This window comes from Penicillium waksmanii (genome assembly GCF_028829765.1).
Source record: "Penicillium waksmanii strain IBT 27052 chromosome Unknown utg000008l:1.0-5622682.0:1.0-5626561.0, whole genome shotgun sequence".
In the NCBI taxonomy this organism is placed as follows: Eukaryota; Fungi; Ascomycota; class Eurotiomycetes; order Eurotiales; family Aspergillaceae; genus Penicillium; species Penicillium waksmanii.
Window position 1 is genome coordinate 5,343,001 of NW_026643254.1, and position 22,135 is coordinate 5,365,135.

The 22,135-nt window shown below is 48.3% G+C and overlaps 8 protein-coding genes across 8 annotated transcripts; 3 read left to right on the forward strand and 5 right to left on the reverse strand.

The window, feature by feature from the left end:
* Positions 1-1,791: 1,791 nt before the first annotated feature.
* On the reverse strand, positions 1,792-3,564 carry N7481_010305 (sulfite oxidase; the record flags this gene model as incomplete). The annotated part of the gene is made up of 3 exons (XM_057269524.1): positions 1,792-1,870; positions 1,921-3,267; positions 3,338-3,564. The coding sequence occupies 3 exons, from the start codon at positions 3,562-3,564 to the stop codon at positions 1,792-1,794; spliced, it is 1,653 nt and encodes a 550-aa protein (XP_057120201.1).
* Positions 3,565-6,088: 2,524 nt separating this feature from the next.
* N7481_010306 (catalase) lies at positions 6,089-8,172 on the reverse strand (the record flags this gene model as incomplete). Its single annotated transcript, XM_057269525.1, has 11 exons — positions 6,089-6,165; positions 6,244-6,672; positions 6,734-6,818; positions 6,868-7,155; positions 7,208-7,331; positions 7,381-7,388; positions 7,447-7,539; positions 7,603-7,813; positions 7,866-7,889; positions 7,960-8,089; positions 8,139-8,172. The coding sequence occupies 11 exons, from the start codon at positions 8,170-8,172 to the stop codon at positions 6,089-6,091; spliced, it is 1,503 nt and encodes a 500-aa protein (XP_057120202.1).
* Positions 8,173-8,959: 787 nt separating this feature from the next.
* N7481_010307 (uncharacterized protein) lies at positions 8,960-9,313 on the reverse strand (the record flags this gene model as incomplete). The annotated part of the gene is made up of 1 exon (XM_057269526.1): positions 8,960-9,313. The coding sequence occupies one exon, from the start codon at positions 9,311-9,313 to the stop codon at positions 8,960-8,962; it is 354 nt and encodes a 117-aa protein (XP_057120203.1).
* Positions 9,314-9,392: 79 nt separating this feature from the next.
* Positions 9,393-10,421, reverse strand: N7481_010308 (uncharacterized protein; the record flags this gene model as incomplete). The annotated part of the gene is made up of 1 exon (XM_057269527.1): positions 9,393-10,421. The coding sequence occupies one exon, from the start codon at positions 10,419-10,421 to the stop codon at positions 9,393-9,395; it is 1,029 nt and encodes a 342-aa protein (XP_057120204.1).
* A 1,090-nt stretch (positions 10,422-11,511) lies between these two features.
* N7481_010309 (uncharacterized protein) lies at positions 11,512-12,862 on the reverse strand (the record flags this gene model as incomplete). The annotated part of the gene is made up of 2 exons (XM_057269528.1): positions 11,512-12,666; positions 12,728-12,862. The coding sequence occupies 2 exons, from the start codon at positions 12,860-12,862 to the stop codon at positions 11,512-11,514; spliced, it is 1,290 nt and encodes a 429-aa protein (XP_057120205.1).
* Positions 12,863-13,360: 498 nt separating this feature from the next.
* On the forward strand, positions 13,361-13,645 carry N7481_010310 (uncharacterized protein; the record flags this gene model as incomplete). The annotated part of the gene is made up of 1 exon (XM_057269529.1): positions 13,361-13,645. The coding sequence occupies one exon, from the start codon at positions 13,361-13,363 to the stop codon at positions 13,643-13,645; it is 285 nt and encodes a 94-aa protein (XP_057120206.1).
* Positions 13,646-13,948: 303 nt separating this feature from the next.
* On the forward strand, positions 13,949-16,789 carry N7481_010311 (uncharacterized protein; the record flags this gene model as incomplete). The annotated part of the gene is made up of 3 exons (XM_057269530.1): positions 13,949-14,590; positions 15,585-16,095; positions 16,290-16,789. The coding sequence occupies 3 exons, from the start codon at positions 13,949-13,951 to the stop codon at positions 16,787-16,789; spliced, it is 1,653 nt and encodes a 550-aa protein (XP_057120207.1).
* Positions 16,790-16,935: 146 nt separating this feature from the next.
* On the forward strand, positions 16,936-17,451 carry N7481_010312 (uncharacterized protein; the record flags this gene model as incomplete). Its single annotated transcript, XM_057269531.1, has 1 exon — positions 16,936-17,451. One exon carries the CDS (start codon positions 16,936-16,938, stop codon positions 17,449-17,451), a length of 516 nt encoding a protein of 171 aa, XP_057120208.1.
* Positions 17,452-22,135: the final 4,684 nt, after the last annotated feature.

The following is a 22,135-nucleotide window of genomic DNA, read 5'->3' on the forward strand; positions in this document are numbered from 1 at the left end:
TGCTCTCACACATCGTATAACATGGCATTGCTGCGGCCTCGATATCCTTGAGACTGAGTGGAATCTGCCTGTCTGTTGAAGTTCCTGGATTAAATAATGAATGATATCCTCTCTGCATCATTTGGTCATGCAATAATCGTCACTGCCTAATAGAGCATCAACCCGTGGTGGCCTATGCCATCAATTTGTATGAATTAACCAAATATCCTTTCATTGCTGGATTTGGTAAGCCAGGTAAATTCTAAAAGACGCTCCCACTGTGAAAGTTTGTATGGGGTTTAGTTAGATTTTATTGGTGCTCTAGTATTACTCAAAAATGGTGACCGTTGGGCCAGGCGACCAACTGCAGATGTTCACCCTCGGTTGGAAAAGGTTGATTGCGCTGACCCACCCAAAGGCCATTCAAACTTTATCGGAATCGATTCCCAAATTGCTCATGCCGCCACATTTACAGATGTAGCAAGCGCCGTGGATTGTTTCATATGGCTTCGTATGAGAAGAAGCTTTCTATATATATCTCCCTGAATCCCATGTTTGACATGCCACTGCAATCGGCTCTCCTTGTAAATTCCTGAACGCCAGCTTACTTGCGGGTAAGTACAGATCATGGGACAAAGCGAAATGTTGCTTTGTTCTAATTAGGACGGAGTATAATGTAATAATAACGGCCCAACTAATAACATACAACACTTTCAAAAAATTCACGTCATATTTTTCTTAACATGAAATGAAGCCTAGAATGATTTGGAATTTCCTAGAATATTAAAATATTAATTTCGTTGTATTGAATTACGGCAAAGAGTTTACTTGTTGACCATTCCGTGGGTTACAAATCATATCGGGTTCGCTGTAGATATTGATACGGTGTGGTGTGCTGGAGATGTATTACATACAGGCCCAAGTTCCAGGCTGCTCGCACATTAAGTGGATTGGTATTCAAAGAAAAGTCCCAACACCTGGAAAGGTCCACTTGGGTCTGGTCTTGGTGTATCTAGTGCTCCAGATCATGCATGTTGATTGACCTGATCTGACTATTGTTCCGAGTCTCTCCTCGTTTGGCCCGCTTAGTTATCTTGATTACCTGGGGCTTCATAGTGTTGTATAGGTTCGTTGAATGTCTGCTGTTCTCACTTCGTTTCCTGGTTCTAGCCTCCCGGGCCTTTGTGTCCCTTGCCTTGGCGATCCCCGCTTTGATTGGGGCGGCTTAGGCAGCAGTAGGGATCATGATGGGCGGTTGAAATTTGTTATTAGCTGCCTCTCTGATCCTTGACGTTTGAAAGTCGATACCGACGGCTCATCATCCTAATCCTCTATCAAGCCTTGCAGCCGTACCACGTGTGTAACCTATGTACTTGATTTCCTACACTACGTCTTGTTATTCCGATTCCGTTTTAGTGGTAATTGGGCGCTGCCTTTTGCTCCTCCGAGGCGATCTGAGCACATCTCTTGAATTCTTAGAGCAGATTAGTGATCATCAGTTAATCCCTATAAGCGGCTTCCAAAAAGTTTTAAATCGGGCTACATGAATTATTAATCAGAAGGACAATTTAGCATAATGATAGATCAAAAAGGTTCATCAGCTTTTTCGCATGAAAAGGACCTCAAATAAGCTCAGATCGTCCAGATGGCCCCATTTACAACTGCTCTGATTGATGTACCCCAAAACAAGATTGGTGGAAGATGCATTTCTTTCACCCTGATAATTCTCATTGTGAACAGAGTTATTCTGTAAATCTTGCGTTTGGGGCATCTTCAGAGCGGGGATTGTGAGCTCGAAAATAATAAAAAACATCATTCGTCGACATCGCGAGGGTGGGCTTCCTGGTATTTTTCAATATCGCCATCGGCAATACCTGGAACAGGGTCGTATCTGGTTAGGGGGGGGCTAGTGGAATGTCGTGCTCTTTGAATTGCGCCAACTTTTGTTGAGTGAGTTTGTGGGTTTTGTTGACGCTGTAGAGCTTGATACGGTGTGCTGAGGATGTGACATGCAGACCCCAGTTCCAGGCTGCTCGCACATTAAGGGGCTGGGTATTCAAAGAATTGTCCCAACACCTGCACACAATCTCAACCCAACCTTCCACATCACAAGGGAGGTCTATCTCCCATGTCCTCCAAGTCCATTTGCCCTTCTTCGATAGTTTCTCTTCTGGTACAGCGTACCAGTTGAAGCCGCCATCGGCTGATAGCTCCACACGCTCAGGCCAACGACCACCGCCGGAATAAGCCCAACCCTTGCAATGGATCTTGCCACTATGCATAATCACTTGATTCTGCCATGGAGACATAATAGCAGAGCTTACAGGCATCTCCTGGATCTGGATTCCGTCCATAGGGCGCAGGTTGTACTTGCCCATCTGTTGGTTGAAGTACAGATACTCTCTGCTTTGGACAGGTGCCAGGGATGGACTCTTAATGGCCTTGATGCGATACAGCCATTTCACACTGCGAGCTCCAATATATCCCATAACGATCACTCTCAATGGGAATCCGTGGATCTTAGGAAGTGGTTCACCATTCATTTCCCACGCCAGAATAACCTCATTGCTTTTGACTTTGGACCATGGGATACTAACAACGTAGTTTCCAACATTAAGGTCTTTCACATATGTTTCAACACCATATAGTTCAAGGTGCTTGGCGTTGTTGGTTAGCCCCCCGCAATCTTTGATTAACTTTTTGAGACTTATGCCTTTGTATCTCGCAGTACCTATAGCACCCTCGGCCCATGGAGCCTGGGGAACTTCGTCACCTTGTCCAGCGTACATAGAAATCTGCTCAATGCGACGGGTCCCCGAGCATTGCATTGTAATTGTCTTCTCCATGCGTGGAAAGACTGACTCATCCATCAAATCTTTCATAGTGTATGTTTTGGGCGACTTGACAAGACCATCGAGTTTCAATTCGAATTTCTTCTCGTCGATCAGGGGGATACCGCCGTGGTTACGCACAAAGTGAAGTGAATTTGGAGTAATAGCCTTGTCTGTAACCAATCGTTTCGGTGGTTCTCCGTTGTATGGGAATTGCAGCAGGTGCAACATTTCGGGATGTTTCTCTTTCAGAACTGTTTTCCAAGAATCATCGGCGACTCGAGTTAGCTCCCCACCTAGTGCGGCGTGCCATGACTTAAAGTCATCGCCTGGTAACACGGGATTGGTTGGGGGTATGGGCCCCCATTGAAAGTCAGGGCAAGGCGCAAAAGTCTGCGAAGTCAAGATTTCGTGTGCTTTGGCTTTCTTTGCAGGGTATTCCTCCCACTCAACGTAGCTGGCAAGTCACGGAATATATTAGTCGAGTCGCTTGCAACCATACATTGTCATCTCATGGAAAACTATACCCTGTCCAGCCCGGCTTTTCGCGGGCAAAGAGTTTACTTCGATCGCCAACAGCACGAATGGCCTTTTCGTTTTTTGTGACTGGGGCTTCCGTGTGCGGAGCGACGAAAAAAACCGATTTTCCACTTTGATCGATGATGGGAAGTTTGTGGGCGGCAAGACCTTGCTCAACCTTCCACTCATCGGGGCGATTATTGATCGGTTTTGTATACTTTGTTCGAGTTTCCATAGTGGAACGATATGGGGGGAGTCATGTAAAATTGAACGATGGGTACTTCTTTACAAAAAGGTTCTCTAGGAATGTGGTCTGTGCCAGATTTTATATCTGGCAGATTACGGGACAGACCGACATTTAACCCTTGTTTTGAATTTACGCCTGGGTTGTCGAATCTAACCATTAGTGGTTATTGCCATACTTGGCTGTTACTAGATCCTTACCTTGAGTGTCAGAATCAAGGTTTGCATACGGCGTCATGTGGCGGATAATGCGCTCCTCATGCACAAGAGCGGCGAGGGAACGTGAGTAGGTATTGAAGTAAACCGAAAAGTTGTGATTTCTTTACGGGTACGTGCTTGTTACGGAGTCCTGTTGTTATCTCAGACGAGGGAGATGAGGTCCATTTACAAGTCAATTATTTCTTTAAAACGACTGGTCGTAAAATGATACATTACTGTATGCTTTTAATGCCCACTCGACCCAGGTTCGCAACATGGAAAACGATTATACAAAGGTGCAAATCGAGTGATTGATGTCATGACTTTTGAAGCGCATCCGGTAACTTTACCTCGACAGGTTTACTACGCCACCAGTTCTCTTAATAAGCAGTGCAATAATCCACCTTCTCTAATCTGCTGTAAGAACGTAGTAGTATTAGCTTAATTGGTGATAGCCAATTGTCTGGAAGGCGGTAACGTCATCGCTAACACTACGACGTGCAAGGCTTTCAGAAGTCCGGGAAAGACAAAAATACCACATTTATGTGAGAAATCGAGTAGATAATGATCTCTTTCTTCCAATCAAGATTTGATATATATAAGATACACCGAGAGTGGTCTAGAGTTCCTTTTCAAAGATTTTAATTTTACCCGATGAATGCTTGGCGTGTATAGCAAGCAGTTAGTACATCTGGCGTGAGCATCTGGTCGAACATTCACCCGAATGGTCATAGAGCGTGACTTTATTGTCTTGACACACCCCGATGCACCTTTTCAATTGAACAGGGTCTCCGATATGGATTGAGTCGCTGGTAATACCGATGTTGATGACATTCTTGTCGCAATAGCAGAATGGCTTCTACATCACGGGCATGACCACTCAATCCTTAACTATTCCATTGCAGTCGTGGTTCAGCAAAAGACCCAGTGTCTTCTCTCCAATCCCGATTTGGCATCTCGCAACACTTTTCGTGGTTCGATGCTAAGCAATGCATCTAGGAGTCCTTAAATGAGAGCCTGGGCCCTGACTAAGCGTAATCGAGACAACCAATTAGTTGCCTTTCGGTCTAACTAAAAGGGGAGGCTCGCGCGCATTTACTGCTAGGCAGTTATGGCGGTCTGTATTTATCTCGCAGTAAGGGGTTGGCATGGCGTCGGAGTCAAATTTTGCGGTCTGAGCGCTTGCATGTCACCATCCAAGGCACCAATATGCAGGTTCGCGGCTCACTCAGCCAGGCTTCCGGGGATCGAGCATATGATACACATCTTTCATTCACTAACAATCCCGGTAGCAATATGTAGCCTCAAGGCACATGCATCTGACATCGTTCCGCTGGTACGACCAAGCACTACATTATCGCATATCCAATCATATAAATTGGGGTTATCGGCTCGGAATAGTAGCTTTTCATTTGACGAGTTAATACGCCCGTGAACTCTACCTGCTGCATGTCTGGGAGGCGGAATTTTTCTGAGGAGCCGTGCCACATGCAGGCTGTGATTGGTTAGATGGTATTACCACATCGAGCAGTTGATCAAAGCTAGGGATGTTATACAGCTCTGGAAAACTATGATCTGGACCATCTGTAAATACGGCTATGCAGCCAATACGATGCAGCAATGAGATTATCCTGTTACTCGGCTACCAAGAGGATGGAGCCTAAAAAGGCGGTAACAAATCAAGATTAAAACTTAACTACAAATAGCTTTATGTCTAATCTAAGGGCCCTGGTCAATGGTGGGCTGGAAGTTGCAGCAGCCACCGGTTGTTATTTTCTGGGAATGATGTTATGTGGCTTCTTCCAGCAGCCAAATACTAAAGTGATGTTAAATCACCACGCGTTCAATGCCAGTAATGGTCTGGCACGATGTGAACGACAATTCAGATGGTTGTCGATATGGCTGTATTAAGGGTGTCGAACTCATTGAGACGTGTCCAGATGGAACAAGAATAATGGTAGAATTTGATTTCGGTGATGGCGATGAAGGGTCAGTAGAAGCGAACTAGTCTAGGTCTAGGGAGCAGTCCGTCGCTCCTTCCTCAACAATACTGATGATTGGGAAATATTAGTAGGGCTACTATTCCGCCTTATGTGAGAGTAAAGGAGTTACTATTAAAATCCATTGCCTTACAGTTTACCAGTATACCAGATCCCAATTGTTATTTCTCATTTATTCATCACCCGAACCACAATAAATCAAACCAAATCCTGCAGTCAGATTGCCTTCCAGGGACAAGACCATTCATTTATGGTCTATTTCCCTGTAGCTAGTACATACTTGCTTATTTGCGTAGACTAGCCCAACCCTGTCGAATCCTACGCAGCCTTGATCGCTGCTTCTGTAAGCTGCTGCAACTTGAACCCGAGGTCCTTGTTGACACGTCCGAAGAGGCCTAGGCTCAGTGTTAGCCTCTTTTTCTAGTAGACGGAGTTTCCGACGATACTCGACTAGGGCTACTAGGGAAACTTACTATAGACAGCCTTTCGCAATTCAGGGTACCCGACACCCTTAATATTGCCGACGAGGTTCTCAATGACTCTATCCTGGTGACCAGACTCGCGACCAATGACTTCCCACAATACTGCGGGCTGGACGAAGTCATCGTCAGTGATCTCGCTGGTGTAGGCGGAAACCTCTCCAGCCCACTTTTCGTGTTCAGTGTGTAGGGCCAGTGCAGAAGCGCTAATTCCATTCTTGTTTTGATAGAACTTGGTAGGTTTGATCGAGGAGCCAACATAGTTGGGGTCACCACCGTAATTGTCGTCAAATCTCATGGCTCCGTCACGCTGGAAGGGGCAGTAGACTTGCACCTTCGCGGCGTTTGTGGGGAGTTGCTGATAGTTTACGCCGAGACGATAGCGGGCTGCATCTGGGTACGCAAAGAGTCGTGCTTGTAGCACTTGAGGACAGTTAGTGATGCTTTGTTGTAAGGCTAATAATTGTCTAGCTTTCCAGCTTACCTGGATCAGCGGACGCAGCAATTCCGGGAACCATTGTTGAAGGCGAGAACGCAGCTTGTTCGATATCGGCGAAGTAGTTTCGCGGCTGTTCCAGCTCAGTGACTGTAGATAATAGAGGAAAAATGAAGACTTACATTGCGGTTCATGGTAAGACGACCGATTTGCTGCAGAGGGAAGTCTTTGTGCGGCCAAACCTTGGTCATGTCGAAGATGTTCCACTTATATTCCTCAGCCTGTTCGGGATTCATCAGTTGAACATAGACGTTCCAAACAGGATAGTCGCTCCTCTCGATAGCCTCGAACATGTCGCGAATCATAAAGTCAGGGTCCTCTCCAGCGATCCTAATAGCTTCTTTGTTAGAGAGGTTCTCAATCCCTTGCTGCGTTTTGACGTGGATTTTAGCGTATTTAAACGAGCCGTCCTAAGCATGACATTAGTGAAAGGCGTAGCGCCTGGTAATCGTGGTTGCCTACAGGTTTGGTAAACTTATATGTGTGTCCACTGTATGAGTTCATGTATCGGACTGACTTTGGAGTGCCGCGGTCACTAAACAGAACCAGAAGTTGATGGATACCCTCGGGGTTGCCGACGTGGAAACTATAAGGTTAGTCTGATTCAGCCATTGGAGCTCGAGAATTTTACCTACTCCCAGAACTGCCATACTGATTAGTTTTCTAATCTCATATCACCTATGAAAAACAGTGGGACATACCATGTTTGCGTCAGGAAGATGAGTTTGAGGGTGTCGCTTGTGAGAGCGGTTCATAGAAGGGAACTTGATAGGATCGCGAATGAAAAAGACGGGCTAAATCAATGAATATCAGACACGAAAGAAGAGAAAAGAAATTATAAATAATGCACAGCATACCGTGTTGTTAAAAACGAAATCTTGGTTGCCCTCGTCGGTATAGAACTTCATGGACCACCCGTGCACATCGCGTGAAGTATCGGCAGATCCGGACTCAGGCCCGACCGTTGACACCCGCTGAAGCACGGGCGTCTTCTTTCCGACCTTGTTGAGGAAGCTGGCGCTGGTAAAGTCGGAACAGTCGCGGGTGGCTTCGAATTCTCCGTAGCATCTACAACTAACTGTCAACAAGATAATTCCTCCAGGGGGTGTTAATGGCCTACCCGACAGCTTTGGCGTGAACGACACTATTTAAGATTCCACGTCAGTGTACCGTGGAAACTTTGAACTGAGAGTTCAATTGAGAGATAAACTAACCGCTCTGGGATTCTCTCGCGGGAGAAGTGAGCAAGGGTCTCAATGAGCTGGGTGTCCTGAAGTAATCCGAGGCCGCCGCCCTGTCTGCCTCGCATCAGAACAGCCGTCTTGCTGTTTGCGAAGGGACAGCCTACAAGAGTCAGTCGAAAACAGAAACCCAATGTGGAGAGGTGCTGTACCTTCGGCCAGAGTGTAATATCTATCATCGCCCATATTGAATGATAATTGGTTTGATGGTAATATGTCGGATAAGACAGAAAAAGTGAGTATATGAGATAAAGCCAGAGCTCGCCCGAGGAACGCAACTTAATATAACCTCCAGTCTAGAAACAGCCCAATGTCGTGGTGCCCGCCTTTGGATGGCATTTACATCAGGTCTTAGTATTACAATTACACTCATTGGGCCCCAATGCTCCATCGCCAACGAGTGTCCACCGAGTATAACTCCTCACCATTATCAAACCATCATCACGATGACCATGTATTGATCCTATGCACGAGATGACGCAAGAATGCCCGTGGTAACCAAGTTCACGAAAGTCAATAGGAGCTGTGTGAGGATATGACAGCATCACCAAATGTAAGAGAGTCGAACCAGATCAACTCGGTCCCCACTCAGAAAGCAGCTCTGTGATTAGACCAATGCCACTACCAAATCTGGTAAGTGCAGCTGCGCCGGAATCTGGACCCCACTACCGAAAGCTTGAAATGCTCCGTCATTACGAAGTACGGATACAGTATTTTATCGAACTGAGAGTGTGGTTAAATGCCAATAATACCGTTCGGATGTGATTTTCCAACTGTTACAGTGCTCGATGCGCAGTCTATTTATTATTGTCAGTAGACGGATGCTTTAACTGCATAAGCAATTTAAATTGATTGGTTCTCTCAGTACTAATCTTGAAAGTAAACTATCAGCTAGTAATCAATTTGAGGTTTTGTGTAATTAGAAAATACCGAGAACGATGTTACTTTGATAAACCATTTTTCTCGGGACATTTCACGCTGCAATCGTCTTAATCGCTGGGGCCGTCGAAGCGTCCGATCCTCGATGGATACCGGCGACCGCACTCTTGGGTACGAATCGTAGGCCAAATATGATCATACTCAGGATCAACAGCCCAACAAGAACGCCCAAAGTCACCAATGCACCGATGACGCCTGCCACTCCTAAACTCATCCCTCTGCCCGAACAAGAACTGGTCGAGGAAGTAGACGAGGAACCATTGCCAGCACCAGTGCTTGAGGCGCAGATTCCAGTGCTATTTCCACAGGCTTCACACCATTGCTGCTGCGATGTAATAGCAAACTCATTTGTCTTGTCCACAAATTGCGACCAAGGGAGTTCGATCATAGATTGTCCAAAAAGTGGATAAGCTAGCAGCTTTGTTGAACCCGATATATCACTTCCATTATAGAACACGAAACGAACTCTAATGTCCGACATGGGGGGGCATGCCAGTTCCCTCGTCATTTGTCACAAGCTCCCATGCCATGGATGAAGCATAGCCAGGGATTCCGGTAAAGTTCGCATTGGCGGATGAGAGCCCAGAGAGGCCGAAATAGGAGAGGAAAGAGGCGTATGCACCAAACTGGATGTTCAGCTTGGATTTTCCGCCAGATGTAATTGTTTCGTTCAAAGCTGTCAGAACTTCGCCTGCCAAATTCATACCTGCAACAGCACGAATGGGGTCTGAAATGTTGTATGCCAGGTTGAACTCGTGCTCATTCCCAAGAACAAACAGCTCTTGCATGACCGTGTCGGTAAGAGTGACGGATGAGGGGAAGCTCGCGGTAGAGTTGTGGATCAAAGCTACGTGGAGCAAATCCCATATGGTGTATGCATTCTTGTAGCTCAGCTCACTGGGGCTGAATGTCTGATTCACCAGCGGCTCAAGAGACTGATAGAGTCCGCGTGTGGTTGACAGTAGATCGTGGTAGGATTTCGAATTGAAGTAGTTATTACTGCTGAATTTGGCCTTGCTACAGGAAGAGGCGCTCTGCAGCCACGTGTTGTCCTCACTCCCACTGCCAGATCGCACATCTGACATAGGAATCAGCTGGTAGCCGTTCAAGGGGGACTGGATGGTTGATCCATTGCGCAGAGTCTCCGTGGCAATAGAGCCAACGGGAGGATAGAGGCCTTGCAGGAACCCTTCTCCGGAGTTGTCAATCACATCATCTTGAGGCGCACTCGCGGTGACTTGGGCCAAGTTAACGATGTCGGTACTGATCCCATCGATTTGGTAGGAAGAGTTATCCGAGATATAGCGGTCATGGAAAAAGGACCCAGTCCTATACTCCTGACTATACCCGAGACTGGTCAATTTTGTTGGTGGCCAAGCTTTAGCGCTGCGGTCCCCATGCCGCTGGAAAATATACGCCCCTAGGACCCGGTCCGCGTTGACCAGGTCTGCAAAGAGCAGTGATGCCACAAAGGTGAGTATGCTGATGGGAGACATGGTTGACAACATTCACTCTCGCTGGTTACTGAACGAAGGCATACTTTACGCAGCATACTATCGCAGCGGGCGTCTCGAGTTTATGAATCACCGATCTCATGCGGGGGAATGCTAAAACCCACACTGCTCGATGCAGCGAGATGTAAATTTCACCGCTAGTCGGATAGCGGCGGAGACTTTCCCTTTGGACCTTAACGTTCTGGCCGAGGCTCCTCATTTCTATTCAAGGCGACCCTTCTGTCACTTTTTTTAGAGGGATTTCTTGAAGGAATGATATCACCTCCTCGACCAGAAGTATAATTTTTGTCAGGTATCGTGGCTGATAGACAAAAATGGATTGTTGAAGCGAGCGAGATCTAGGTGTAGTCTTAGTGTATTCAGAGTCTAGATATGGAGGTTCCCTGGATCCTGTTCCCCGCTCAGTAAAAGTTGAACTACTCACGCTCCAGTAATAAGCAGGAATCGGAGAAATTGACCCCGCTCCTGCTCGGGCCCACCAAAATGCAGTAGAGGTAGTAGTATCTAGGGTATACTGGACCCGCGCAAGCTGGATTTTTCGGATAGTGATTGGGTTTCCATCGCCGATGTTACCATCATCTGCACCTCGCAACTTGGGATCTCTCGCGGTCAGGACATACTATTTCTTGCACGGGACACGGTTCAATTAATGGTTCCGCTCTAGCCGCCAAATAAATTACAGAGCAAGTGTTCGTTACGGACGAGTTAGAACCATTACGCCTACTTGGGTATTCATTCTGCGGAAAGTATGGTAGACTTGCGGAAAGTATGGTATACTGGCATGAAAAAGTCGGAAATCCAGAATGATTCAATTCCGACCTCATTATATGATTTATTCACATTAATATGGGACCGGCTGGTCAAAGACCGGGAAAATGGCTCTGGTAGAATATGTTTACTAGCATGGTAATCAGAAATCAATACGGGTTATCGCAGAACAGTATCATGCACTCGAAACAAGTTTTGATAATGATAGAAGACATAATCTCGCAAATTGAATTTGGTATTGTCCATCCAGATTCATGGAAGATAAACAGGACGTACATCATTCAATTCATAACAAGAAATTCACTTAACCACCAATCAAAATCATGGGGCGGTTCTTCATATTCTTCAGTTCATCCATGCCGGCATGTTTCGCCTTCTTGCGCTTCACGGCCATGCCGATGATATCCAGAATCTCGCGCTCGCGTTCATTGACCGGTTCCTCACTGTCATCAACGCGAGTCGCCGTCTGCATCCTCTCTAGAAGGCCCAGGCTTTTCAAGGCTTCGTCGTCGATGGGCTGCCCGTGATTCTCTTTGCGGATGATATCCCGTAGCGACACCTCTGAGGCGCCGAAGAGACACACTTTTAAATTGCCGTCACTGGTAATGCGGAGTCGATTGCAGGTGCCGCAGAAATTGTTTGTCATGCTCGTAATAAATCCAATGCGGCCCTCAAATCCAGGAATATGATATGTCTTGCTGGTATCATTTTTATGATCGGCAATCTTCACCAATGCCGGATATTCTTGTCGAATAACCGCTAGCATCTCCTGGTACGAGAACATCTTTCCCTGGTTCCACTTATTCCCGTCAAATGGCATATATTCAATAAAGCGGATCTCGAGAGGTATCTCACGACCCATTTCGACAAATGGGATGATCTCACGATCATTCAATCCGCGCATTACAACGCAGTTTATCTTCAGCCTGATGCCGGCGCCGGCCCGGTTCATTTCCAGTATGCGATCAATACTCTTCATCACAGCCTTAAACCCGCTCCGGCGGGTCATGATCTGGAACTGGAATGGATCCAGAGTATCCAGGCTCAGATTTACACCTGTCAGGCCTGCTTCTACCATCTGGTCAAGCTTCCGGTGTAGTGAGACCCCGTTTGTGGTCAAACAGAGCTCGCGAAGTCCATTTTGCCGGAGCTGGCCAATGCCTTGCATCAACGGTACAATGTCGCTCCGGACGGTAGGCTCCCCACCCGTCAAACGGATCTTTGTGACGCCCTGGGAGACAAAGAGTGATGACAGGTACAATATTTCCGGCGTGGTCAACAGCTTGGGTGGTGGTGACAGCTCAATACCTTCCTCGGGCATGCAGTACAAACATCGCAGGTTGCACCGTTCCGTGACGCTGATCCGGAGGTAATCATGCTGGCGATGAAATCGGTCCGTGAGGAAGTCCGAGAACGGCTTCGCAGTTGGTTCGTTAAACGATCGCGGACGCCGAGATGTCTATCAAGAGGACCTGGTCAGATTATGTGACTGCTATAGTGTATATACGAGCGAGACGCACGGGAGGTGCTCCACTTGATGTCTCTAAACACCGTCGCCCTTCCTCCACGACTCGGAAAGTGGTGCGTTGGAGGCGAACGTTCGGAGAGAACGCAGGGAGACGCACTGTCCACTTTTTGAGTTGTTGCTGGGCCATAATCCATAGCTATCATGTTCTAGGGAAGAGAACTAACTAGTCGAAGCGGAAATCATTTCAGCTGGAGTTGGGCGAGGTCTGAGCACAACGCCAACCACGTCAAACACATCTTTCCCCGATCGGACCTCTATCTAGTTGACGCCACATTCCTATGCGGGAAGAGAGGGCCGAATCATGTTTCCTGGGAAGCTTACAGAATAATTGGCCACAACTCACCGCCTTATCAGGATCAATCCCAAAGTATTGGTGACCAATCCATTAGGAGGGGTCGGTCACTGACCGATTGGCCCCCATATCCGGCCCTAGCTTTTGTGGACACCCGCAAACCTTTCAAAGCTCGAGCGTGATGCAATCACTCTGCTGAAAATTGCTCTTTGACAAGGACTCCATCGAATACTCCACCGCAGGAATTTATCTCTGGATATGGCAAGAAGTTTTAACTTTCGAATTTATTCAAATGAATCGAAGTCGATCGATCGGGTACCATGAACCATGAGAATGGAAGATAAGAGCCAGGACGAGGTACTTCTTGATGTATCGCACCAAACGGAGAAAAACAAGGTTCACTTTGCGACAACTGCTATCATTAACCGTTCCGCGGTAACAATTTCTATCCAGTTCGTCCGGAGTCGTGAGGTCATCATCATGCCGAGGCCACGGGATGACCTTGACTGGACGCGATCTGAACCCTACTTCTACGTTGAGTTTGGAAGCACCCAAGGACATCGGACCATGTCTTTCTCAGTCTGCAATACAGTCTCGGAATCAAGAAGAAGTAGTTAGCAATAGATGATGAATGGACAATAGATTCGCGAAACATTAGCGCGGCACATGCAGCCATGTCAAGCTGACTATGAGGCTTTGGATTTATTACTAATTCCTTATTTTATTAGAGAATAAATGATATGTTCTATTCGGGATTGTTACGGAGAGCCCCTCCCCCTTGCGTCGGGTCCACAATATTCCGTGCTTGTAATCGCACACAGATATTGCTCGTATATCCTCTCCTTCGAAAGGAACATCGCCGTTTCGAAGGAGAGTTGGGCTCTCTTCGCAGCGGTTTCTTCTTCAAGAGTTCCTCTTACAATGGTGCGACATAGTTCCGAGGCCCCCAGTACTACTCCTGGGGGACAGACCACCCTGGGCTCCTCGTTCTATCCACCGGAGTATATTTGGAATTCCCTCTCTGATACCCAACGCGATTCATTCATGTCCACTGTGTCCGCTTCCCTTGTTGCGGGCGACGGGCAGCGCAAGCGCCCACGTATAGATCTCGCATCCCTATGGGCCCACTGCTTCAGCAATTACATTGCTATCTGGTGTGAATTCTTCGCTGCCAAGCACTCACTATGCATAAGTGGAATGGTCCTTTTCCACCGCCGTATTTGTGACCTTGCCAGGGCATATAAGTGGCAGGAGTGTATCCTGCAAATGGCCTTAGACCACCACCAGATGGTCGTCGATAAAGGCGACCTCACTGTTTCTCTTGGCGACTGGGAAATTGGGAAAGCTCTCGAGAGCTCCTACCTACGCCCGGACAACGTGCTCCCAGCAAAGACGGCGCCGACTACCCCAACCACACGGTCAACGCGTTCAACCGCCGCCCCAAATAACGATTCTGTCATTTGTGAAAAGTTCAACTCTTCTGCTGGCTGCCACTGGCGAACATGTCACCGTAGGCACGTCTGCTCTAAGTGCGGTAACGACCATTCTATGATAAGTTGCAACGTAAAACCAGCGAGTTAGGACCACGCCGCGGTCTGCCTTGATATAATTCAAACGCTATCGCCGCCAACCAGCTGGCCAGCCCCGCGTCCCAATACTTCTATTCAGTTTAAGATCTTTGACTCTTCCCTCCCGCCTCTGCGTGACTCTGCTTCCCCTTTTATCAGTTCAGCGTGGGAAACTCTCCTTGAACGCTATCCTGGTGATCTAGGGACTATTTGCAGCGGCATTCTCACATTTGGCTGCCGCCTTGGTTGTACGGGCCAGCTGACAGACCGCCGAACATTTAATCACTATATTGAGGAACCCTCTATTATCACCCAAAAGCTCTCCGATGACCTGTCAAATCATCGAGTGCAGGTTTACACTGGCCCCGTCGTTGTATCCCCACTAGGGCTCGTGCCTAAACATGACGGAAGCTGGCGCCGTATCCATGACCTTTCCTACCCGCCAGGGCGCAGCGTCAACGAGTCTATCTCGGACACCGCCTCTACCATCCAATACATCTCCATAGATCACATTTTCGATCTCATCCGCACCTCTGGACGAGGATGCTGTATCATCAAACGCGACATCAAAGATGCTTTCCGCAATATCCCCGTCGCACCCGCCGACCGGCCCCTCCTAGCCTTTTCGTGGGATAGCAAGATATACATAGAGTGTTGCCTTCCATTTGGTCTTGCAACTGCACCCTTCATCTTTAACCTTTTTGCTGAGGGTCTTAACTGGCTTCTGACTGCCTACTTGCCTGTGGCCTCTATCGTTCATTACCTTGACGATTTTATCACTGTTTTTCCTCCTTCTGTAGGAGGTGTTTCTCAGGCTATCGCCGAGTTTAATACCGCATACATTCCTCTTACAGATGCACTAGGTATCCCAAGGAATGACACCAAAGACGCTGCGGGTACCGTGGTCAGTGTACTTGGGGTCGAAATTGACACAATACTTCTACAAGCCCGCATGCCTCGCGATAAGCTAACACGTGCATCTTTCGAAGCCGCGTCGCTATTACAGCAAAATCGTGTTTCACATAAAGCTTTACAACGTGTGGTCGGTTTCCTCCAACACTGCTCAATGGTCATTCGTCTTGGCAGACCCCGCCTCCAGTCGCTCTACAGCGACCTCGCATCTTTCCCACCTCACCAGCGCTCTCTCCGCCGCCTATCCCATGATAGCCGCGAGGACCTCGCGTGGTGGACAGACACAATTCCGTTTTTCAATGGAATCCATTTCTTCGAGAAAAGCCGCCCCCCTAGTTGCCCTCTACACAGACGCGTGTGACTCCGGTCTGGGCCTCTTCTTCTTTTTTACGCCCTCACGGGACTCTGCCAGAGACTGGTTGTCTGCAGCACCTTACCTGCCTTCCACTCACGCCGCTATTGTGGACGCCTCCTCTGCCTGCGCTAGCGAGGCCCACATCAACACCAAGGAGGTTACCGCAATTCTGCAGGCCTTCCTTCTACACAGCCTCCATTGGGCTCATCATCGGGTCCTCGCTTTTACAGACAGTGCCGTCGCGTTCCATGGCCTGTCTAAGCAGGCACTCCGAGGGCCGGCCCATCGCCAACTGCTCATGCTTTTTAGTATAGCAGCCGCCCTTGACATAGAAATCTAGCCACACTGGCTGCCTTCATCAGAGAACCTACTAGCTGACGCATTATCCCGTTCCGACTATCGTTCTATCGCTGACATTTGCCCACAGTGGACGAGCTCCTTTCCCTTACTCCGCCAGCCTGGTTCTCCCGCCAGCCTATTTTCGTGAGTGCCGGTCACGCTAAGCTGGTCTGGAATGGTCTTGCAGAGGGAACGAGAAAGGGATACCGCTCTGCACAGCGCTCATACACCCGTAGCTGCGCCCTCAATGGATTACAGCCGTGGCCAGCAACAGCACCAGCGATCTACGCTTGGCTCACAGAACGACTGCTGGGCGCAGGTAGGAGCCCACCAGTGAAGCCCGATACAGCTATGTCAGAGCTCTCTGCTCTCCGCGCGTACCACGTCGACAACGGTCTTTCTGATGCAGTTTTTGACCTCCACGCCAAGCATTTTCGTCGCATGGTCGATGGTGCTCGCCGGCTGCAACCCCCGCGCGAAAAGCGAGTTCGCAATCCAATCCCACGCACCTCAGTCATAACCCTATCAGGGAATATTTCACATCTACCTGCCCAGCCACTAAGGCTCTCAAAAGGCCCAGAGAGATGATCTCAATCTTGCCGTGGCTGCCCGGGTCGCCTTCGCCGGGTTTCTTCGGGTCGGGGAATTTACATACTCAGCTGCTGAACAAAGGAATACGCAAATCTTCGTTGCTACTAAGTTAACCCGGGGGGGATATCAGATTCTCCCCTACCATGGACCACGCCCTCCTTACTTTGAAGAGAAGTAAGACCGACCGAAACCACGAAGGTGTCAATATTGTCCTTGCAGCGACAAACGACGCGGCCTGCCCCGTTGAGGGCCTTTCTAAGCTATTCCTCTATGATTCACAACCTTCAACTGCTCCTTTGTTTACGCTCTCCTCCGGGCCATTCACCTCAGCTGCCTTCCAACGCGCTGTTATCGCCAAGCTTAAACGCTCTGGGGAGGATACCACAGGACTTAAGGGTCATAGTTTTAGAAAAGGGGCAGCCCAACACGCCCACGATTCGGGCCTGAGAAGTGACCACATCCAAGCTCTCGGAAGGTGGTCTTCCGAAGCTTTCCGCCTTTACTTTACGACGCCTCCAACAACACTGTACACCTGGAACCGTCAGTTCCAGACCGGTCGTCCAACTCCAGTCTCCTCTTTCTCACCACCAGCCCCTCCACCATCCTTATTTGGCCCATCGGGTCATTTGGACCCGCCTGCAGCCCTCGCGGCGCTGTAGTCTTCTGTCAAGGAGACCTACATCACCATGTTCGGACTGCAGGTGCCCCGTACGGGCCAAAAATATCTCACACGTCTCCATTGTAGCAATGTAGCAATGGTTGGAATAGATGGTGGTTATGATTAAGCAAAATTCGGGCTACCAGCACCTCTCCCAATTTGGTCTAATAAAACTTGCGGCATTTACTGTCTAATAACGGCTCGGGTTCGATTCCTGCAGGATACATTCAGATGACCTTTCACCAGAAGGACGGATCAAAACCCGCTGGATTTTTCGGGTGATTTCGTGTTTTCTACGGTTGATTTTTACCTCTTGGCCACCTCATGATTAAAATGAAACCAATTTTCGTAGTCACTTGAGCATGCCGACCCATGGCAGCATCCGGTGGTATTCAGACGTCTGCCACAGGCGACGAGGCCGTGCACTGAAGCGTCGCAGCGTCTCGCGTCGGGCAAATGTGACATGCCGCACTGACAGAAACAGGACGGCTACTTTCGAAGTCAACAATTACGTCTTATCCACGAGTTATCACAAACTGACCTGGCATCTTTCGAGTCATAATTGAGCAATTGTAACCGTTGCGGCAATCGACTGGCCCTACTTTACAAGGCTGCTTCTGCTGATGAGTTCATGGCGTTCCGTGATGACATCGAGGAGGGAGCATTCGATCCAGCACCAATTTCCAGCAGCTGGCACAAGATGATCGCTCGCAACTCACCGTGCTCGTGGCCCAGATGAGATCCCCTGATACCAGCCGCGAACAGCACCCCGGCCGGACTCGTGGGAACGGCCGAACCAGTGCTGTGTTTCACTGCCTCTCCATATCAGCATGATTTCCGGTGAATGAGGGTGGTGCATACTTGCCGTCAATATAGTCTTGCATCAGCATAGGCAAGCTAGAGACGAGCTAGTAGGCGTCAGCTCGATCCCACGTGCACGAGGGCCCGGGATCACTTTGTACCACGGGGAATGGATGTAGCCCTACCTGCCAATGCACGACTCTGGGCGGACCTTCAACCGTGTCAGGGAAAAGCACCGCTAGACCAGAGATTCATTTTGTATTTTTTTACGACACACTTCGACCTGACCTGAGAATGACTGCTCTCGCGGCGAGGGATCTAGGGTAGATCTAAGCCACGGCCTGTCTTATCACTTGCTCAGCTGACATCGGGATTGAAATACCGGGCCTTGAGACCATTGCCAATAGCTCTTTTCAATATGCTGACTGATGGCCCCTGGGAAAGAGTTGGCTGTCCCGTGGCGGTGGATTCTCGGCTTCTCTTCGTTGTCGCGGATGCTCCGATGGCTCGCTCGGTCAACAGCGAGGCCGGCTCATGGCTACCGACAAGCCTTCGGATCGGACGTGGGGCAGGGGGCCCATAGCCGTCAGAATATGGCAACTTACTAATACATTGATTGTTAGCCTTTGTGAGGACAGGGTAATGCCGAAGAGACGGATGAAAGTACTTTGGAATTTTACCGCATGGCTAAGCAGGGGGCATCAAGACTTTCTGAATTGGGCCAGCTAATAAGCCAGGTGAAGTGGTCGTGTCAACCACGTCTTCAGAGACAATAAAGGCGCAAGCGGAGTGATATTCAGTGGCTTGGCTGATCAGGTTGTTGAAGCTGGTTCAGTTTCGAGGACGAGGGGGGAACATAGCTCGGTCAGGTCGAGTGTAAAATTGAAGCTCGCCCTATGACGAAAAAGAATCATAAGCGATATTTCTAAGGAACGGAGAGCTACGAACAGAAAGCGTTCGTTTTGAGAATGAAAATGCAGTACCGGGCGTTGGGAATGGGCAGGGGCAAAGCACTAGTTAGCGTGACTTACAAGACATTGAGCGACTCGTGATAGAAAGTTCGCCATCCTATATAGAGGGTCGTCAGCACATGATGTCTGCCTTGAAAATTCCTGCAGTCGTTGAACTTACATTGTCGGTTCTTGCTGTCCACTGCAGGGGACTGTATAAAGGATGGCACCTCATTATCTTCAATCATTAGCAGGTAGCTTATGAAGGCAACTTGTAACTCACCGTGCTCGCAGCTTGGACCGTTCCAGATCCTGATCCTGAAGGTTCGTTCAGTGGCTTCTCAGAGGAATAACGGAGGCGCGGCTGATATTGAGCATTTTCCATGTTAGCATGATTCCAAATGACTGGGCAGCTACACTCACTTGCTGTTCGAAGGCCACTTGTGTCGAGAAAAGCCAGGCTAGTGCGATGCAACAAGTCAGTCAATTTCGTTACACGATTTTGAAGTCAACATACCAAATAGTAGCCAAGGAAACGAAACGTGTTCGATATTCTTTGACCCGGAGTGACAAAGGAATACTTGCGAACGACGGTTCTGCTGGTGACTGGCCGGGTATATATAGGAATTTAGCCAGGCATTCAGCCTGCGTCAATGAGAACATCATTGTGAATTGTGAGGGCTCAAGCTCAAACTACTCTTCAGTGATAACTGGCTCAACATTTCATCACTGGTTCAAAGCAGCTCTCAGAGGCATTGCATTTTGCGCCTGGTGATGCGGAAGATGAAACACATTTTCTGGCTGTTCGCATCGTGTAAACAGCCGGGAGGACGCCACAGAAAAGAATTGATGACAGTTATCAACATTCACCACCGTCAGTCCGCCCTTTATTGCGACGGGCGAGGTGACGAGGTCATGTCATTTCATTTCACTCATCGGCGATGAACCCGTTAGTCCCCGCAACAACAACTCAACGGAGGCAGGTAGACCGCAGGTTTCTTCGTTGCCTACCTCGCATATCGGAGAAAATCCATCAATAAACTGGCAATCGGATTTGCCCAACTATGGGAGCTCACGCATACAGATATGTGAATGCAGATTAAATATCCCCGAGATCAAAGCTGCTCGCAACAAAGTCTCGCTATAAATACTGCCCTGCATGTCTTTGTGCCGGATCAATCATCGCACATCACAGTAACGAGATATCCTCTCTCAGAAACAAGATCAACGAGGTAACGGAAAAGCGAGATAATCTTATGATTATCGAAGACATGGCTTACATCACACCAGTCATTCGTGAGTCACCCCCACTTATCCAAGCATAAGGACGACTCAACGCAGCTAACCTGTATGATGCTTTTAGCCCTCCAAGGAGCTTCTATTCTAGCTGATCGGGTGCCAAGCGAAAATTCTCTAGATGTCCCTTTCGTTTCAACCAATGGGCACAGACCGCCCTGTCCATTGCTATCATGCAAGGGGAATTGTCAACCGCCCGAAAGCTACTTCGTCGACGAGATATTGATGTCAATGGTCAGAGTTCGAAAGCCCAACCTCCAATCCTGACAGCCCTCGAATATCAACAACACGATATTTTGAGAATTTTTCTGAAAGACCCGCGACTCAATGTTAACACTCGAGACGACCGAGGATACGCCGCACTTCATCTGGCTGTCATATATGACGACCCGGTTGCAATATAAATCCTCTTGAATCACAAACACATTGACGTCAACCATCTCGATTCCGCGGGGAATAGCGCACTTATCCTAGCTACCATGGCATATGACGGCCTGAATCCCAAGAGAAACGAGATCATAGGTCTTTTAATTTCAAATTGGAAGGCTCTGGTAAATGAGCGAGACCAGAGAAGGCCGCTCGGTACTGTGACATGCAGCAAACACTGGCAACAAAAGAGTGATCTGTCGACTGATGCAGCTGCCGGATCTAGAGCCCGGAACTCCGGACGACGAGGGTGTGTCTCCTCTGGGCCAAGCAAACAAAAGGGGAAAGAACGAGATAATTGCGCTTCTGCAGAGCCTTGCTGCACGTGCTGGCTAAGGGGGGGGATATCAAAGCATGGCATACGATAGTCTGGGAATCGCAGATTTGAAATGTATTGATAAGGCTAGGTATTTCAAGCCAACAACAAAAAGATTTCGGGATGTTTTGTCTGAACAACGTACCTTGGGAGATTTTGCAAACAAAGGGTGTGTTTCTCGGGGTGATCTGTTCTCGAAATCTTCCATGTGTGCGTAGAACCTATAGCCATAGGCTAGGTCGCGAATCTAGATCATAAAGTTAGCGTTGAGAGTTTGAACTTATCCTCCCAACGATACGGTCCCTTATCTTTGTGGCTCATTTGTTTCATAGAGTCAATACGTAAGAGTGTAGCCATTGGACTTCCGCTCCTGAATAGATTACTGTAAGCGTCGGCACTGGGTGTCGTTGCATTGACCTGGCCTGTCTCAAGGGGGGACACATGGGAATGACATTTCCGCTAACACCGATGAGCTCGCGGTCATGTTGGACTTACATCTTGGCTGATGATTGTGCGGTTTGCGGGTCACAGAATTCTCCTAACACGGCCTGCTAATGATTTACGCCATTGATATTCGCTGCCCTCTACGTCATCGGTTTCTACAGTAACCTAATGATCACCCCGGGAGTCAATCATGCGAGACTCATCTTTTGTGAGGCAATGTTGTATCCAAGTTGGTCAGTGTCACCTGTCCATTATTAATTCGACCTCCGAAAATATTGGCTTTTGACAACATCGCCCAGGAATGCTTTATTAGTAGATTCTGCGGCAAAGAAGTCTTCGGAAGCAGGCCCCACACCTGAAGAGTGCGTTTAACCATTCCTGGATCAGACATTATTTTGAGAAGGCAGAAACCTGATAGGCATAAAAAGGCAGAAATTTGAAGGTGAATGCCA